Below are 17159 nucleotides of genomic sequence, written 5' to 3' on the forward strand. Positions count from 1 at the left end.
CACCCCCACTCCAAGAACTGTCTTGATGAGCCCCGGAGCCATACGAGGCCAGGGGTCTTCTCCAGCTTCTGGGATCAGAGTGCTTTGGGGTGAAGACAGGCATGCAGCAAACCAGGCCCAGTTCCCACCGCAGAGCATTAGAACCCTCCCAGCTCATCCCCCTCCCCACCCCAGGGTGTTCGCAGGGGCTTGGAACTGCAGGGGGTGTCAGAGGGTGTACGAGGTGCTAGGGCTGGCATAACAGAGGTGACTTATTAAACTACAGAGATGTACTCCCCCACGGCCCTGAAGGCTGCAAGTCCAAGATCAAGGTGTCCGCGGGGTTAGTTCCTGCTGAGGCCGCTCACCTGGGCGAATGGAAGCGAGATGCCCGACTTCTCCCTGTGTCCTCACGTGGCTGGCCCTCTGCTCCGCTGTGTCCTAATCCCCTCTTCTAAGGACACGAGTCATGCCGGATTAAGGCCCACCCTAATGACCTCGTTTTAACTTCATTATCTTTTTTTTTTTTTAAGATTATTTATTTATTCATGAGAGACACACACAGAGAGAGAGGCAGAGACACAGGCAGAGGGAGAAGCAGGCTCCATGCAGGGAGCTGGACATGGGTGGGACTCGATCCCGGGTCTCCAGGGTCTCGCCCTGGGCTGAAGGCGGCGCTAAACCGCTGAGCCACCGGGGCTGCCCAACTTCATTATCTTGTACAAGACTCTCTCCAAATACAGTCAGATTCTGAGGTGCTGGGGGCTGGGACTTCAACATGAATTGCCGGGTGTTTGGGGAGGGGGGTGGGATACAATTCAGCCCCTAACGCTCAGCTAAAAGGAGCTAGGAATCTCACAGCGGCAGTGAGACACGATGACCCTTATCCTGGGGCACAAACAGAGCCAGGCGGACAGCGGCAGAGAGGGCTGTGGGAGCCCAGAGGATGCCCTAATCTAGCCAGTGTGGGCGCAGTCAAGGAAGGCTTCCTGGAGGAGGAGGAGGAGGAGTTGAGAATGAAGAGGAGTCCGAGAAGGAAGGGAGGGAGGGCACATTTCTATGTGGAAGAGAGTGAGATGGAGTAAAAAGGATATTGAAGAGAGCCATACAGCCCCCCCCCCCCCCCCCCCGGGCCTAGGTGAGGGTTTAGCCCCTGCCGGGGGAGCCACACAGGATCTGAGCAAGGGCGGGTGGGGCCCGGACCAGGAGGGCGTGGGCTGAGAGCGGACCCGGAGGACCCTTCCCCACCGGCCACGGGGGACCTGGCCCTGATTTAAGTCACTGATCCTTTTGAGAATTCAGGGAAATCCAAGGACACTTCCCAGGAAAATCGCCGGCACAGTTTTGCGGGTGGGGGCCCCGGAAAGCGCTCAACACTCCAGTTCCCAGCAAGGCTGCTTCTAGGATTCACGCGAAACTCCTACCGGGGCGGAGCGATGGACGTGCAAGGCCGTGCAGGGGACGGGGCGCGGGCAGGGACCCCTGCGGCGCCCGCCGCCACCCCCGGCTGCGCGGCTGCCCTGCGCGGGGCGGGAGCCGGAGCCCGAGCCCGAGCCCGACCTGGGACGTTCGGACTCGCCTCCCCGCGGGGCCGCTCAGGTGAGGGGGCGCTGCGGGCGCCAGGGGGCGCTGTGGCCCAGTTTCCCGGGTTCTTGGCTCTCACGCGGGTACCGGGAGCTGGGGTGACCCTAACTGAAGCTTCGAGAACTAGGTCAGCGCTTGCTCGAGCTCCGCGCCGACAGACTCCGTCGCTTACGCCGCCCGCGGCCTCTGCAGGGCCCTCCTTCGTGCCCAGCTGGTGGCGTAGCACCTCCGACTTACCGACACTTGGATTCCACGAATACTGGGGGACGCCTGGGCCGCTCAGCAGCTGAGCGTCTGCCTTGGGCCCAGGGTCCGGGATCGAGTCCCACATCCGGCTCCCTGCATGGAGCCTGCTTCTCCCTCTGCCTGTGTCTCTGCCCCTCTCGTATGTCTTTCATGAATAAATAAATACAATCTTAAAAAGAAAAAAACATTCGCGGACCCCTGTGGGCCACAGCATCTGGCAACCACAGGCCTAACGCCAAGCCCTCCGCCTGCATTACTGAGACTTCTCAGAACCCTCCTCTGAAGGATTCAATGAAATCCAACCTTCCTCTGTGTCTTACAAGGTTCCCCCCACCCCCAACTCCATTCCCCACTGGCTCCCTCAGTGGCTCAAGCAGTGTTGGACTTGCTGCTGTCTCTCAAGCACACCACACTGTTCCAGCCACAGGACCTTTGCACCTGCTGTTCTCTTGGCCTACAGTGCTCTTCCCCCAAATCTTCGCATCCTCCCTCCTTCCCGTTTTAGCTCAAATGTCCCCATGCTTTACTTCCTCGGGACATTTATCACAACTTGGTGTGTTTTCTTTGGGGTTCTCTTCCTGTCCTGCCGTCATTCTGGATTTGGCTGGCTGCTTCTTTTTGACCCTATATAACTTGTTCTTAGCATCTGTCCCCACCATGCTGTGTCCTCAGGTCCACAGGTGGTTAGCGCTACAGCCTGGACCAGGTTCAGCTGGAGGTGCCAGCCATCAAGTCTCAATACCTGGACTCATTCTCTCTCTCTCTCTCTTTTTAAAGACTTTATTTATTCATGAGAGACACAGAGAGAGAGGCAGAGCCATAGGCAGAGGGAGAAGCAGGCTCCCCTAGGGAGCCTGATGTGAGACTTGATCCCTGAACTCCAGGATCACACCCTGAGCCAAAAGCATAGCTTAACCACTGAGCCATCCAGGTGTCCCTGGACTCACTCTCTTGAAGATTATTTCCAACCTTATTAATCTTCCACTGGAATTAGCTGGGATCCTTCTCAAATGACCTGTGCCTTGGCAACTAGTTGGACTGTGCAGAAAGTAACAGCATGATACATTTTCATAGGTGCTATCTGCAGTATCCCCAGGAGATAGCAGGATATGTGAGTTTAGCGGGGGGGTCTGGGGTGGAGACAGACCTCAAGGTGACCGGTGGTCCCCCTGTAAGCATATAGGAAGCATCCAGGAAACTCTGGCTGACTAATGATAATCATCATCATAATATATTATGGATATAATAATATTATCATTTAACACTCTAGTGGGGTTCGGCCCTGGGCAGGTGAAGAGGGAGGGCCCCACAAAGTGAGCAAAAAGGATTTCTCACATCAGCGCTTTGGAGGGTCTGAGGTTACCCCTCCCCTTCTCCCAGGGGATGAGAAGTGAGGACAGATGGTCTCAGGATCAGGAATGCGTTTTTTTTTTTTTTAAATTATTTTTTAGAAAGATTTTATTTCTTTATTTGAGAGAGAATGAGAAAGAGTACAAGCAGTGGGGGAGGGAGAAGTAGACTCCCATGAAGCAGGGACCCCAATGTGGGGCTCGATCCCGGGACCACAAGATCATGACCTGAGCTGAAGGCAGACGCCCAACCAACCGAGCCACTCAGGAACGCGTTAGAGGGGGAGTTCTCCATCCGTGCTGTGCAGGGAGCTTCTTCTAGAATATCTCCTCCAAGTCACGGGAGGGATAAGGTTTGTGGTCTGGAAGTTGCTCAACTGAAACAAATGCTCCAGGGCAGGCCGGAGCTGCCAGCTGGGCAGGAGGGGCGGTGGCCAGGGGGTGAAAGCTGGGACCCTGGCAGAGGAAGGGGCAGAGGAAGAAGCACCCCAGTGCCTTCTACTTGGAGGCAGGGGCTTAGTGGCCCCAGGGCAGGGACAGGAAGTGAGTGTGACTCAGCGAGCCCAGCCCAGCGAGGAAAGCTCCAGGATGCAAGAAGAGTGCAGGATGTCAGCTCCAGGGGAACCCAGACAGTGAGGAGGCAAGGCAAGCTTCCCTTTTTTGTTTTTCTGAAGTTACTCAAAATCTTAAAACACAAGTTAACCAACAGCTGCCAAGAATATTGTGAAAAGGCCCCTGGAGTGAAGAAATTGCCCAGCGAGTGGGAAGGCTCTGTGCCAGGGGGAGCCGGAGATGGAGTCCCCAGGGCTGGGGCGCTTGGGGGGGACAGGCCGGGAAGACAAGGTGCCGGCTGGGGCTCCCCACCCTCGAATGACCACAGTTCCTCATGAGTCCCAGTCCCTGTTGGTGGCCGGGGAAATGCTGGGAACACGATGGCAGGGAAAGGTGACATTATGAAGCATTCACTCTGTGCGGTGCCCTGTCCTGCAGGGTCTTCTCCGCAGATGCACACGGAGCCTCGCTTAGTAAGTCAGAAGGAGAAAAACACACACTGAGTGATTTCCCTTAGGTGTGGAATCCGTGTCCTCCCACCTTATTGAAGTATAATTGACATATAACATCGTGTAAGTGTAAGGTGCACACTGTAGTGATTTGACCCAGGACTATATTGCACGATGATTTTTACGATAAGGTTGGTTAACACATCCATCCCCTCATATAGTTACTGTGCCTGTGTGGGGAGAACCTTTACTTTCCTAGCAACTTTCTTTCTTTTTTAAGATTTTATTTATTGGGGATCCCTGGGTGGCTCAGCGGTTTAGTGCCTGCCTTTGGCCCAGGGCGCAATCCTGGAGACCCGGGATCGAGTCCCACGTCGAGCTCCCTGCATGGAGCCTGCTTCTCCCTCTGCCTGTGTCTCTCCCTCTCTCTCTGTGTGTGTGTGACTATCATAAATAAATTATTCATGAGAGACACACAGAGAGGGCAGAGACACAGGCAGAGGGAGAAGCAGGCTCCCTGCGGGGTGCCCGATGTGGGACTCGATTCCAGGACCCCAGGATCCTGACCTGAGTTGAAGGCAGTTGCTCAACCACTGAGCCACCCAGGCGTCCCTAAGCAACTTTCAAATGTACAATACAGTAGTGTTAACTACCGGAGATTGGAACTTTTGACAACCTTCACCTATTTCTCCACCCCCACTGATCTGCTCTGTTTCTGTGAAGTTTTGCGGTTTTCTTTGTTTATATAAAAGATTTTTTTTAAAGATTTTATTTATTCATGAGAGACACACACACACAGAGAGAGAGAGAGAGAGAGAGAGGCAGAGACACAGGCAGAGGGAGAAGCAGCTTCCATGCAGGGAGCCCGATGTGGGACTCGATCCCAGAACCCCAGGGTCACCCCCTGAGCCGAAGGCAGATGCTCAACTGCTGAGCCACTCAGGGATCCCATTATTTATTTATTTTAGAGAGAGAGCGGGCAGGGGGGAGGCACCGAGCGAGAGGGAGAAAGAGTCTCAAACAGACTCTGAGCTGAGTGTAGAACCAACATGGGGTTCGATCCCAGGACCCTGAGATTAGGACCTGGGTGGAAACTAAGAGTCAGACACTCAACTGAGCCACCCAGGTGCCCCAGTTTTTTGTTGTTTTTTTTTTTTTTAAGTTTGTTTTTTAAATTTTTATTTATTTATTTAAGGGATAGAAAGGGAGAGAGAGAGAGAGAGAGAGAGAGAGAGAGAGAGAGAACGAGTTGGGGGAGGGGCAGAGGGAGAAAGAAACTCCCTGCAGAGCAGGGAGCCTGAGGCAAGACTCAATCCCAGGACCCTGGGATCATGACCTGAGCCCAAGGCAGACACTTAACTGACTGAGCCACCCAGGCACCCTCTTTATTTATGTAAGTAATGTCTACACCCAATGTGGGGTGTGAACTCATGACCCTGAGATGAAGAGTTGCATGCTCTTCCAAATGAGCTGGCCAGGTGCTCCAAGTTTCTTTTTGTTTTTGTTTTTGTTTTGTTTTGTTTTTTAAGATTGATATGTGGAATCTAAGAAAGCTAGGCTGGGTTGAAGGGATTTCAACAAAACTCTTCCTACCCCCCCATAGTTTGCCCTCCATGCATCCCTCCATGCATCTCCACCCTGGTCCATGTATTGGTCTCTGATGTAGGAAAAGACATTAGGGTTCAAGGTCAATGGCCGAGAAAGAATTCTTGAGATGTCTTTGGTGCAAAAAGGTGATTTTATTAAAGCATGGGGACAGGACCCATGGGCAGAAAGAGCTGCACTGGGGTCATGAGTGGCCCATTATATACTCTCAAATTGGGAGGGGATTAGGGAGACCATAAGTCTCTGAGGAATTTCTGAAGCAAGGTTTCCAGGACCTTGAGGGGCCACCTATTGTTGGGAAAGGTCATTTGTTACCATCTAATAAAACCTGAGTCATGAGACCCTTCAGATGTATATCAGTGGGCCATGTGCTCGGGGGATGATTGGCGATATGTATCTTGGCTGGTAGAGATAAAGGAGAATTCTAAAGGAATATTTATATGTCAAAGTAGACCTACAGGATCCTGGGAGTCAGGCTAAGATAGACTTTTGCCCTTAGCCAAGTATTAACATGGAGGCAGTTGAGTCCCTAGAGCAAGGTCACCCTGCTTCTTCCAAGGACTTGTCAATGGGCTGTAGGTAGTGAGGAAATTCAATAATTCTTCTTCTGCCTTTGTTTCCCATATCGCTCACCCCATGATGAAGCCTTTGGCATGGGACAAATCTGAGTGAAATCTCCCCTTTGAAAGTGAGTCAACCTCACCCAGCCTCATTTTCCCATCTGTGAAACTGCACAGCCGTTGCTTGGGGAATCGGGGAGACAGTGTGCAGAGAGCGCTGCGGCCTGTGGTGGAGGCCCGGGTGTGGGGGAGGCTCAGTTTTACCCCAGGAAGCCAGATGCCACCTCCCCAAACTCCCCTTTTATTCACAGTTCCTCAGTTGAGTGGGTGGTGCAGGTTACCTTATAGCCACTCCCTATGAGTAGGAATATCAGGGAACATTTATTAACTCTTTATTCTTTGAATTCCTTTTTAAATAGGGCCTTTTAAAAAAAGATTATATTTGTTTATTCATGAGAGACACAGAGAGAGGGAGAAACATAGGCAGAGGGAGAAGCAGGCTCTCTATGGGGAAAGCCTGAGGCAGGACTCCATCCCAGGACCCCAGGATCATGCCCTGAGCCAAAGGCAAATGCTCAACTACTGAGCCACACAGGTGCCCCCTTTCTTTTTATTTTTAAAATAAAGCACTGTGGTCATCCAGGGAGCACCCCCCGCCACACACACACACCAGACACACACGCTTCTTGGGGCTGAAAGGTGCAGGTTCTGAGCCAGACCAGAGAGGTTCAAATCCCAACTCCTCCACCAACTCGCTGTGTGACCCCAGGCAAGTCACTTGGCCTCTCTGGGCCTCAACAGCTCCTTTTGCAGAGATAAAAATCATATCTACCTGACTGGGTGGTGGTCATATGTGTGCATTGCTCACCAAACTGTAGATACGATCATCCCCACACCCTGGGGAGCCCCCAGAAAGATATTCTGTAGGGAGTCCAGAGGCCCATGGAACCCAGGGACACCGAGAGGGTGAGAATGGGTCTCTGCAAAGGCGAAACTCCGGTGGTTAACACTGGAAATCTCCATGGTCTTTACCACCCAACCTCTAGGCTCTCGCTGTTCCTTGTGCCAAGGCACAACCTGGCCCCATCGGGTCTTGCCAGAGCCACAGCCTGTCCTCTCCCTACCGGTGTGGCTGGCAGCTAGCTGGTCAGGCTCCCCTTTTGCCAGGCAGATCCACCCCCCCACCCCCCCGCAGGTCAGGAGGGTTTATAAATGAAGCCAGGCTTCCCAGCTTTTGCTAAAGACACCGGGCAGCGTTCCAAGACTTTAGCTTTTATTTGCTGTCATTCATGTGGCACAGGAAGCAAGTGCCAATGGTTGCATTCTGATTTGGCAGAGCCACCTGTCATCTCGGCCCCGTCACCAGGACAGCGAGTTGTTATCTAGCGAGGCAAGCCACCAGAAACTCAGGTTGCTCCTGGAGGGCAGCTTCCCAAGCCCTGTTTGTTCAAAGTCACCCTTCAAGGACAGATGCGCAGTAACAGAGGCGACTATCTGAGAACGCTTGTGACTATTCACAACGTGTGCTGGGCCCCGCAGGAAAACAGGAGCAGAGAAAATCCTTTCTCTCTCTCTGTGGGTTCGGGACACAGATTTCCTTAAGATCTTTGGGCAAACTCCTTTTAATCCCTCAGCTATCATTTAAGTTATAAGTATTTGGTGGTGATGATCACACAGTTCTAAGCATTTGTCAAAACTCATAGAACTCAGTAAAAAGGGCGAATTTTAATTTTATGTAAATGACAGCTTATTTTTTAAAACTTGGAGGGGCACGTGGGTGGCTCAGCCGCCGGCTGAGCGGACAACTCTTGATGTTGGCTCAGGTCATGATCTCAGGGTCCTGAGACTGGGCCCCACATCAGGCTCTGTGCTGGCCATGGAGCCTGCTTAAGACTCTCTCTCTCCCTCTCCCTCTGACCCTCCTCCCTCCCCGTATGCATGCTCTCTCTCTCAGTCTCTAAAAATCAAAACAAAAACAAAACAACAAAAATGACAATACTTGGGAAGGACAAAACATCCATGCAGCATGTCAGCACATACGTTTGTCAAAATGCATTCAACTGAACACTTTAGATGCATGAAAATAAAAAAAATTTAAAAAAGATGCATCAAAATCATACCTCAATAAAAGTGATGTTAAAATAAGTGACTAAAAATAATAAAATAAAATAAAATAAAATAAATAAAATAAAATAAAATAAAATAAAATAAAATAAAATAAAATAAAATAAAATAAAATAAAATAAAATATGTGACTGCCCTATCATACGCTTTAAGGACCCAGCTCTGAAACTTTGATAGCATTTGAAGCAAACTTGAGGCCACAAGAACCCAGTGTCACTGATAGAAATCAGGGGGAATGAAAATACTTTTTAAAGTTTATTATTATTTTTTTAAGTCATCTCTAGGGACGCCGGGGTGGCTCAGAAGTTGAGCACATGCCTTTCGCTCAGGGCGTGATCCTGGAGTCCCGGGATCGAGTCCCACATCGGACTCCCTGCATGGAGCTTCTCCCTCTCTCTTTATCTCTGCCTCTCTCTGTGTGTGTGTCTCATGAATAAATAAATAAAATATTAAAAAAAAAAGTCATCTCTACACCAGGGTGTGGCTTGAACTCATGACCCTGAGATCAAAAGTGGCATGCTCTTCTGAATGAGCCACCCAGGGGCCCCAAAATATTTTTCTTTTCTTTCTTCTTTTTAAAATATTTTATTTATTTATTCCTGAGAGACACACAGAGAGAGGCAGAGACACAGGCAGAGGGAGAAGCAGGCTCCCTGTGGGGAGCCTGATGTGGGACTCAATCCCAGGACCCCGGGATCAGGACCTGAGCCAAGGGCAGCTGCTCAACCGCTGAGCCACCCAGGCGTCCCAATATTTTTATATTCTTAAAAGACAATTAAAGGACAAGTGGCCGTTTCCTGCTACTTAACCAAGGCTTTCAAACTAAAGCCCCAGAGAATCCCAGGGGTTGCACACATTCCCCCTGCTTTTCATCCACCCTGTAGTCAGAGCTGCCCACTTCTGTGCCCCTCCAAAGCTTTTATCTGTAAAGTTCTGAGATAAAAGGGTTTGTAAGATCAGAGCTCTCAAAAAAATGACTCTTGCTGCGTCCCGAGCTCCCTTGTGCCCGAGCTGTGTCTGGGCATCTTCAAGGAAGGGAGCTGTGAAATGTGTTTACCCCAACCTGGCTCTCTGCTTTCCTGCCCTCTGGTTTTCTTTCGGTTCCTCAAAGCTGGTGCACTCTGTCCTTCCCCAGGGCCTTGGGACATGCAGTTCCTTTCACCCAGAATGCCCTGTGTGACTGCTTCTCCTGCTCACCCTCCTCCTTCCACTCAGTCGTCTCTTCCTGCACAAAGCCTCCCTGGATTCTTCCACTGGGGGCCACATTCTTATGCCAGAAGCTCTCCCAGAACTGGGTTCCTCTTCTTTGAGGCACAGATGACTGGTGGAGGTAGAGGCTAATGAGCCTTCTCTTGGTGTCTGTCTTCCTCCGACAGGCAAGGCAAAGTGTGTGAGGCGGGGTGGGGGGGTCCCCTTGCTCCCCACTACATGCACCATGTGTAGCATCGTATCTGGCACATAGTAGGTGCTCAATAAATATTGCCTACACGTTGGCCCTATATACACACGGTTGTATTTATTTATTTTTAATTTTATTCTTTTAAGATTCTATTTATTCATGAGAGACCCAGAGGGAAGAGGCAGAGACAGGCAGAGGGAGAAGCAGGCTCCATGCAGGGAGCCCGATGCAGGACTCGATCCCAGGACTCTGGGAACAAACCCTGAGCTAAAGGCAGATGATCAACCGCTGAGCCACCCAGGTGTCCCATATTTTTAATTTTTAAAGAAAAATATTTTGTTTATTCATTTGAGAGAGAACACATGAGCCAGGGGGAGGGGCAGGGGGAGAAGGGAACTGCTGAGCAGGGAACTCCATCTGGGGTTTGATCCCAGGACCCGAGCCAAAATCTAGAGTTGGACACTCAGGGGCACCTGGTGGCTCAGTCACTTAAGCGTCTGCCTTCGGCTCAGGTCATGATCTCAGGGTCCTGGGATCGAGCCCCAAGTTGGGCTTCCTGCTCAGCGGGGAGCTTGCTTCTCCCTCACCCTCTCCCTCTGCTGCTCCCCCTGCTTGTACTTTCTCTCTCTCTGTCAAATAAATAAATAAAACCTTAAAAAACAAAACAAAACAAAACAAAAAAACGAGTCAGACACTCAATCGACTGAGCCACCAGGGTGCCCTGCCTTGGTCCTTTTTAATAAATGGATTTGTGTTCTTCTCTGTGTCTGGATGCTTTTGCTCACAGTTATGTTGGCGAGAATCATCCAGACTGTTGCTTGTAGCTGCAATTGATCCACTGGATCTCTCATTCACACTCATTACTATTGACCAGGGGTGGGCAAAAATATTTTTTTTCTGTAAAGGGCCAGATAGTAGCTGGGTTCATCTCTGCCATCCATACCGTCTCTGTCACAACTTCTCCACTCTGGCACTGACCTACGAAAGCAGCCTTGGACCATCTGTAAAAAAGTGGGCATGGCTATGTTCCAAGAACACTTTATTTATGGGCACTGAGATTTCAATTTCATGTACTTTTCATATGTCACTAAGTGTTAAAATGTTTTTTTCCCCAATGATTTAAAAATGCTAGAACTTTTTGGCAGTTCCTTGACAAGTTAAACACAGAATTGCCATATGATCCAGCATTCCCGCTCCCGGATATGTACCCGAGGGAACCGAAAGCAGGGATTCAGAGATGCTCACACGTTCCAAGGTTTACGGGGGCATCATTCACAAGAAGTAGCAACAACAGAGCAGGGGACAGCTAACAGATGAATGGATAAACAAAATAGTGGTGTGTCCCTACAGTGGAATATTAGCCATAAAAAGGGATGAAGTTCTGACCCATGCCAGAGCACGGATGAATCTTGAAAACGTTACCCTGAGTGAAAGCAGAGACATAAAAGGATAAGCATTGTGTGATTCCACTTACTTGAGGTGTGAACAGACAAATTCATAAAACACAGAAAGTAGATGGTGGGACCCAGGGAGGGGGACGGGGAGTTAGTGTTTTGTGGGGACAGAGTTTCAGCTTGGAAAGATGAGAAAGTTCTGGAGATGGGTAGTGGGGATGGTTGTCTAACCATATGAGAGTGCTTAATGTCACAGGACTGTCCACTTAAAAATGGTTAAAATGATAAATTTAATGTGAAATGTATTTTGCCACAATTTTAAAAATCTGTGTGTCTTAAAAAGAAGAAGCAGAAAAACAAAAGATGTAAAAACCATTCTTAGGGTTGCACAGAAATAGACAGTGGGCCAGATTTGTCCCATGGGCTGCAAGTTTGTCACCGTCTGTTGCAGATTTTTCCTTTCAAAGAAAAAAAAAAAAAACATGCAACAACCATGATTTTATCCATTCTATTGTTGATAGGCATCTTGGTATGAACATGGTATGCGGTTCTCACATTCGGGTTATTTTGGTTGTGCTTGCATTCCCTGCCCCTGCATGCAAACTCCTGGTTCCTTGCCTGTCCCTAAGACAAGGGCTTCTGGAATCATCCCCCAGGCACTACCTCCTGGACCAGTCCCAGTCCAGATGTGAGATGGGTGGACTCTTGAATGGGGAAACTGTGGTTGTGGTGGTGAGGGTGGGGTGGGGGGGACAGAGCTTCCCACCCTGGGGGCCCATAGTGTGCCCTGGGGGCTTCCTCTTGGCCCGGATGTGGGATGGGAGGGCCAGGGGGCCAAGACCCTGAGCCAATACAGGAAGCTCCACATCCAGAAGCCTTAAAGAGGGAGATGTGGTTGGGGCATAATACCAGTGTCCAAAGTTTGGCTTGCTGAGTCCATCCAGAGGGTAAGTGACAGCTACTCTGCTCAGCCCAGAACCCCAGCCCCAGGGGCCCATGTCCCCCACAGGGACTCATGATTCCAGAGCCCACCCGCTCAGTAGGCCTGACCCTCTCCATGAGAAGGGACTGACCCAGCTGGGGGTGTCTTCATTCCCTCTTGCAGCACCAGCAGGATGAAGGCTCTTCCCCTCCTCCTCCCTGTCCTGGGGCTGCTGGCGTGTGGCAAGTCTCTGTGTCCAGTGGATGAGGCCATCCAAGAGAAGATCCAGGATGACACCAGCTCCTTAAGTGAGGACCCTCGCTTCCAATGTCAGCCGGGGCCTCCGAGGCCCCCTAACCCCTGACATGCAGCAACCATCAAGCCAACCCCATCCAGAGCCCAACCCAACCCCAGCCCCCAACCAGCTCCACCTTTGGCAGAAGCTCCCAGTCCTCCTTCCTCTAAAACACCCAAGTCAAGACAGAACCTGGGAGTTGGTGGTGAGCTCCCCACCTCATGGCTGTCCACCAGAGCCTGGACCACCTGGGCCTTCCTCAGAAAAGTTTTCTGGCCCCCCTGCCTAACTCCAAACCACAAGGGCCAGGGCCACGAGAAGGGGGGAGGGGTTTCTTGGTATCACGGCTTCCCCGGCTTCCCTCCTTCCTCCCTCCCGCAGTTCTGGAGACAATAAGGAACTTTGGCCTGAGCTGCCAGAGCGTCACCTCCAGGGGGGACCTGGCCACCTGCCCGGCAGGTGAGTACAGAAGTTCCTTTTCCAGGCTCTCACTTAGGTTCCCAATACCCAGTAACCCCTTCCCCTAAGTCCAGCCTCTATTTCTCGAGTCAACTTCCCCAGAGTCCTGGTCTGCAGCCCCAGCCTTCCCCCCGTCCCAGCTCCGGGACCGCATTTCCTTAGCACACAGGGGTCCAGGTCCCCAACCCCCAGCTTCCCTGGCGCACGCAATCCAACTCCCATTCCAGGGTGTAGGAGCTCCCAGCTCCGCCCCCCTCCCCCGCCCCCCACCTCCCGGCCCGTAGCCTCCTGCTGGGGGGCCAGACTCCCTCCGCTCCCGCCCGCAGGCTTCGCCGTCACCGCCTGCGCTTGTGGCTCCGCCTGCGGCTCCTGGGACGTGCGTGTCGAGACCACATGCCACTGCCAGTGCGCGGGCATGGACTGGACCGCGGCGCGCTGCTGCCGCTTGCAGGCCACCGCCTGACGTCCCGGGAGCGCGGGGCGGGCTGGGGGGCGTGGCCAGGCCCGGAGGGGCGGGGTCAGACCGCAGAGGGGCGGGGCGAGGCATCGGGGGCGGGGCCTGCGAGGGGCGGGCTGGAAATAAACACTGAGAACATAGAAAATGGTGAGGGTCTGGGCGCTCTTTTTTTTTTTTTCTTTTTCTTTTTTTTTTTTTTTTCAAATATTTTATTTATTTGGGGGAATCCCTGGGTGGCTCAGCGGTTTAGCGCCGCCTGCAGGCCGGGGCGTGATCCTGGAGTCCCGGGATCGAGTCCCATGTCAGGCTCCCTGCACGGAGCCTGCTTCTCCCTCTGCCTGTGTCTCTCATGAGTAAATAAATAAAATCTTTTAAAAATATTTCTTCATGAGAGACAGAGGCAGAGACACAAGCAGAGGGAGAGGCCGGGTCCCTTTGGGGAGCCCGATGCAGGACTGGATCCTGGGACCCCAGGACCACGCTCTGAGCCAAAGGCAGATGCTCAACCACTGAGCCACCCAGGCCCCCCGCTGTCTGTATTTTATGGGGTGTGGGGGACTGAGCTGCCGTCTCCGAAAAAAGTGGGGCACATAGACGCTGGAGGAAGGGGTGATAGGGCAGAGGAGGGGGAGCCCTGACTTTCTTCGGCCCATCCCTCCCCTCCCATGCGGTACCCCCACCCCCACCTCCTTGAACAAGGCCTCAACTTCCTCTACGGACACACTCAGGGATCATGACCTCCTTCAGGAGGGGAAGTGAGTGTTACCTTTGAGCCCGCCTTGACGATCACCCTCGGTTGTCTCGCTTTCTGGGAAGTCACTGGGTCATTCTGCCCCAGCCCCTACAATGAGGCTTCATTCAGGGTCTGGGTCTGGTTGGAACAGGGACAACCCCCCACACACACACACACTCCAGGGCTCCAAGCCCCCAGTAGCCCCAGGGTCAAGGTGGATCCCTGAGTCATCTCTCAGCCCAGAGCCCCGAGCCCCAACTTCATGGAGCAGCAGCCTGCAAGGCACAGGCAAAGCTGGGTGGTGGACAGGAAGCAATCTTCACAGGAGCCCGCTAAGAATTCTTACCTGAGGCTACGAACCACAAGTTCACGTTTTCACACGCGCAGCGCAGTTTCGAATAGTTAGTTACAACCTGCAGTACACAGAGCCACGCCGTCCTCCTGAACACTTGAATGTGAAAACGCAGGGCAGGGTACTTGTTTGCTCTTGGGTGTATTCTTGGCACTCAGAAGAGAGCATGCCACATAGGCGCACAGGAAGTGTCTGTTAAATAAATAACCACATACACACGTGGATACACCATCCAGGGGCACACACTGCATGTACGCACACAGTGACACATGGCCATGTGCACACACAGTACACAACCCGGTTACTATGGTCACACAGAGACCCACCATGCCCACAGACACATACATAGGCACAAGAAGGCACCCCTGGTGCACACAGGCGTGGCCATGGCAAGAGGAACGTGGACACATAGACACAGAGTCTCTTGCTTCCAACATCAAGTCCCCATCTCAGCCTGGATGATATTGGTCCCAGTCTGAATTCTGATCTGGACGATGAGTCATCTGCAACCCCTACCTAGCTTCCTGGGGGCACACAGATCCAGGTGATGCAGGGTCCAGTTGCCTAGGGATCCTAACCCAGGGGTCTTAAAATCTAGCCCTTGAGAGATGCGGACACAGATTTCAGGACACTCGGTGCCCAATCTTGAAAGGGACCCCAGAGTCAAATGTCCCAGTCCCCAGCAGCATACTGCATGGACTGGAGAATGGGTGATGGGGTGAGATCCTGGTTTTCAGGGTGTTTTGGAGTCTCCGGGAGGGAGGAAGGCGGTGGCAGGTGGTGCCCAAGACTTTCTTCTGCCCATCCCTCCCCTCCCATGTTATGCTCCCACCTCTGCCCCCCGTGTGATGGCACGGCCCCGTCTCATCCTGGTAGCCATGAGCTGAGATCACAGACTCTCCTCTTGCCCCTGGAGCCTACCCAAACCCCAATTCAGAGATACCCCTCCTAAATCCTCCCTCCTAACCCCATTGTGGCCATAGGGTGGGGGTGGGACCATCCAGATAGAACTGTGTTGAGGAAGGAGCCAAGAGGGTGAGTCTAGAACCTTGCCTGTCCCGGTCCCTCACTGATGTGGACGAGGTGAGGGGGTTGCACTCCTTTGCCCCCAGACCCTGATCTGAATGCCTCTTCATCTCCAAGTCCCACTCAATTGTCTCCCTGTGTTTGGACCCCAAGAAGGTCCTCTTCAGAGCCCTCAATTCCAGCAGTCTCCTGTCCCAGAGTGCACACTCGGATAACAAGCCCCTTCGTAAGCCCCCATTCTCTCACTTGCCAACTGTTCAGCCCCCCTGAGGTAGCCAAGACTCTTCTAGTTGCAAGTGCCGCAAACCCCACCTCAAGCTAGCTTGAGCAAAAGTAAAAGGAAGTTTCTGGGGGCGCCTGGCTGGCTCAGTCGGTGAAGCATACAATTTTTGTTCTCAGAGTTGTGAGTTTGAGCCTCGTGTTCAGTGTAGAGATTACTTAAAAATAAAATCTTAAAAAAAAAAAGGAAGTTTCTGAATATGTTACTGAGAGGCCCAGGGCTAAAGATTTATTTATTTATTTTATAGAGAGAGGGTGTGGCAGAGAGAGAGGAAGAGAATCACAAGCAGACTCCAATGCAGGGCTCAATCTCACGACCCTGAACAAGGACCAGAGCTGAAAGCAAGAGTCAGACGCTTAACCAGCTGAACCACCCAAGTGCCCCGAGAGGCCCAGGGTTAGAACAACAGATTCAGGTATGGGGGGATCTAGGTCTCAGGTGATGACTCCTGGATCTGACTCTCTCTCAGGTCTGCTTTCCTCAGTGCTGGCTTCTCTCTCAGGTGGGGTCTCCCCCATCACAGCTCCAGCCTTACATCTTCCCGGCTTGGGGGGGGGGGGGCAGAAATGCCTTTTTATCCTGTGTAATGCCACAAAAGTCCCAGGCTTGAGTTTCATTGGCTGAATCTGGCTATTTGCCCACCCCTGTGCCAAATCTTGGGTTCTGATTGGCTGGGCCAAGATCATGGCCCACTCTAAACCAATCCCTGGTTTATAGTTAGCTGGACTTGAGGCACATTTTCTTTCTTTCTTTCTTTCTTTCTTTCTTTCTTTCTTTTCTTTTCTTTTTCTTTCTTTCTTTCTTTCTTTCTTTCTTTCTTTCTTTCTTTCTTTCTTTCTTTCTTTCTTTCCTTCCTTCCTTCCTTCCTTTCTTTTCTTCTCTTTTCTTTTCTTCCTTTCCTTTCCTTTCCTTTCCTTTCCTTTCCTTTCCTTTCCTTTCCTTTCCTTTCCTTTCCTTTCTTCTCTTTCTTCTCTTTCTCTCTTTCTTCTTTCTTTCCCTTAAAAAATTTTATTTATTCAGTCTCCTCTTTTCAGGGACCCAGGACCCTCCGACCCTGGGGCATCCTCACCACCCCCCTCCCAGATCAAGAGGGTCTTAGGAGGCCAGAGGTCTCACGGAGGGCCAAGCAGAGAAGCCCATGGACCCAGAGACAGGAACCAGCATGGCCAGGAACGAGCAAAAGAGACACAGAGGCAGAGACATCGGCAAGCTCCCTGCAGGAAGCCCCATGCGGGACTCCATCCCAGGACTCTGGGATCACCATCTGAGCCAAAGGCAGACACTCAACCACTGAGCCATCCAGGGGCCCCCACACATTCTTTCTTAAAAGAAAATTGAGAGTGTTACCCCATGGCAAGGGCTGGTCAGGAAACCTCACAGAGCCCTCTCAGGAC

The 17159-nt window shown here is 51.8% G+C and overlaps 1 protein-coding gene across 1 annotated transcript; it reads left to right on the forward strand.

Moving 5' to 3' along the window:
• The first annotated feature begins 12029 nt into the window (after positions 1 to 12029).
• Positions 12030 to 13450, forward strand: RETN (resistin). The gene is made up of 4 exons (XM_077860102.1): positions 12030 to 12188; positions 12347 to 12471; positions 12840 to 12917; positions 13244 to 13450. Exons 2-4 carry the CDS (start codon positions 12357 to 12359, stop codon positions 13378 to 13380), a joined length of 330 nt encoding a protein of 109 aa, XP_077716228.1. The 5' UTR covers positions 12030 to 12188; positions 12347 to 12356; the 3' UTR covers positions 13381 to 13450.
• Positions 13451 to 17159: the final 3709 nt, after the last annotated feature.

Source organism: Canis aureus, chromosome 19 (assembly GCF_053574225.1).
Source record: "Canis aureus isolate CA01 chromosome 19, VMU_Caureus_v.1.0, whole genome shotgun sequence".
NCBI lineage: Eukaryota > Metazoa > Chordata > Mammalia > Carnivora > Canidae > Canis > Canis aureus.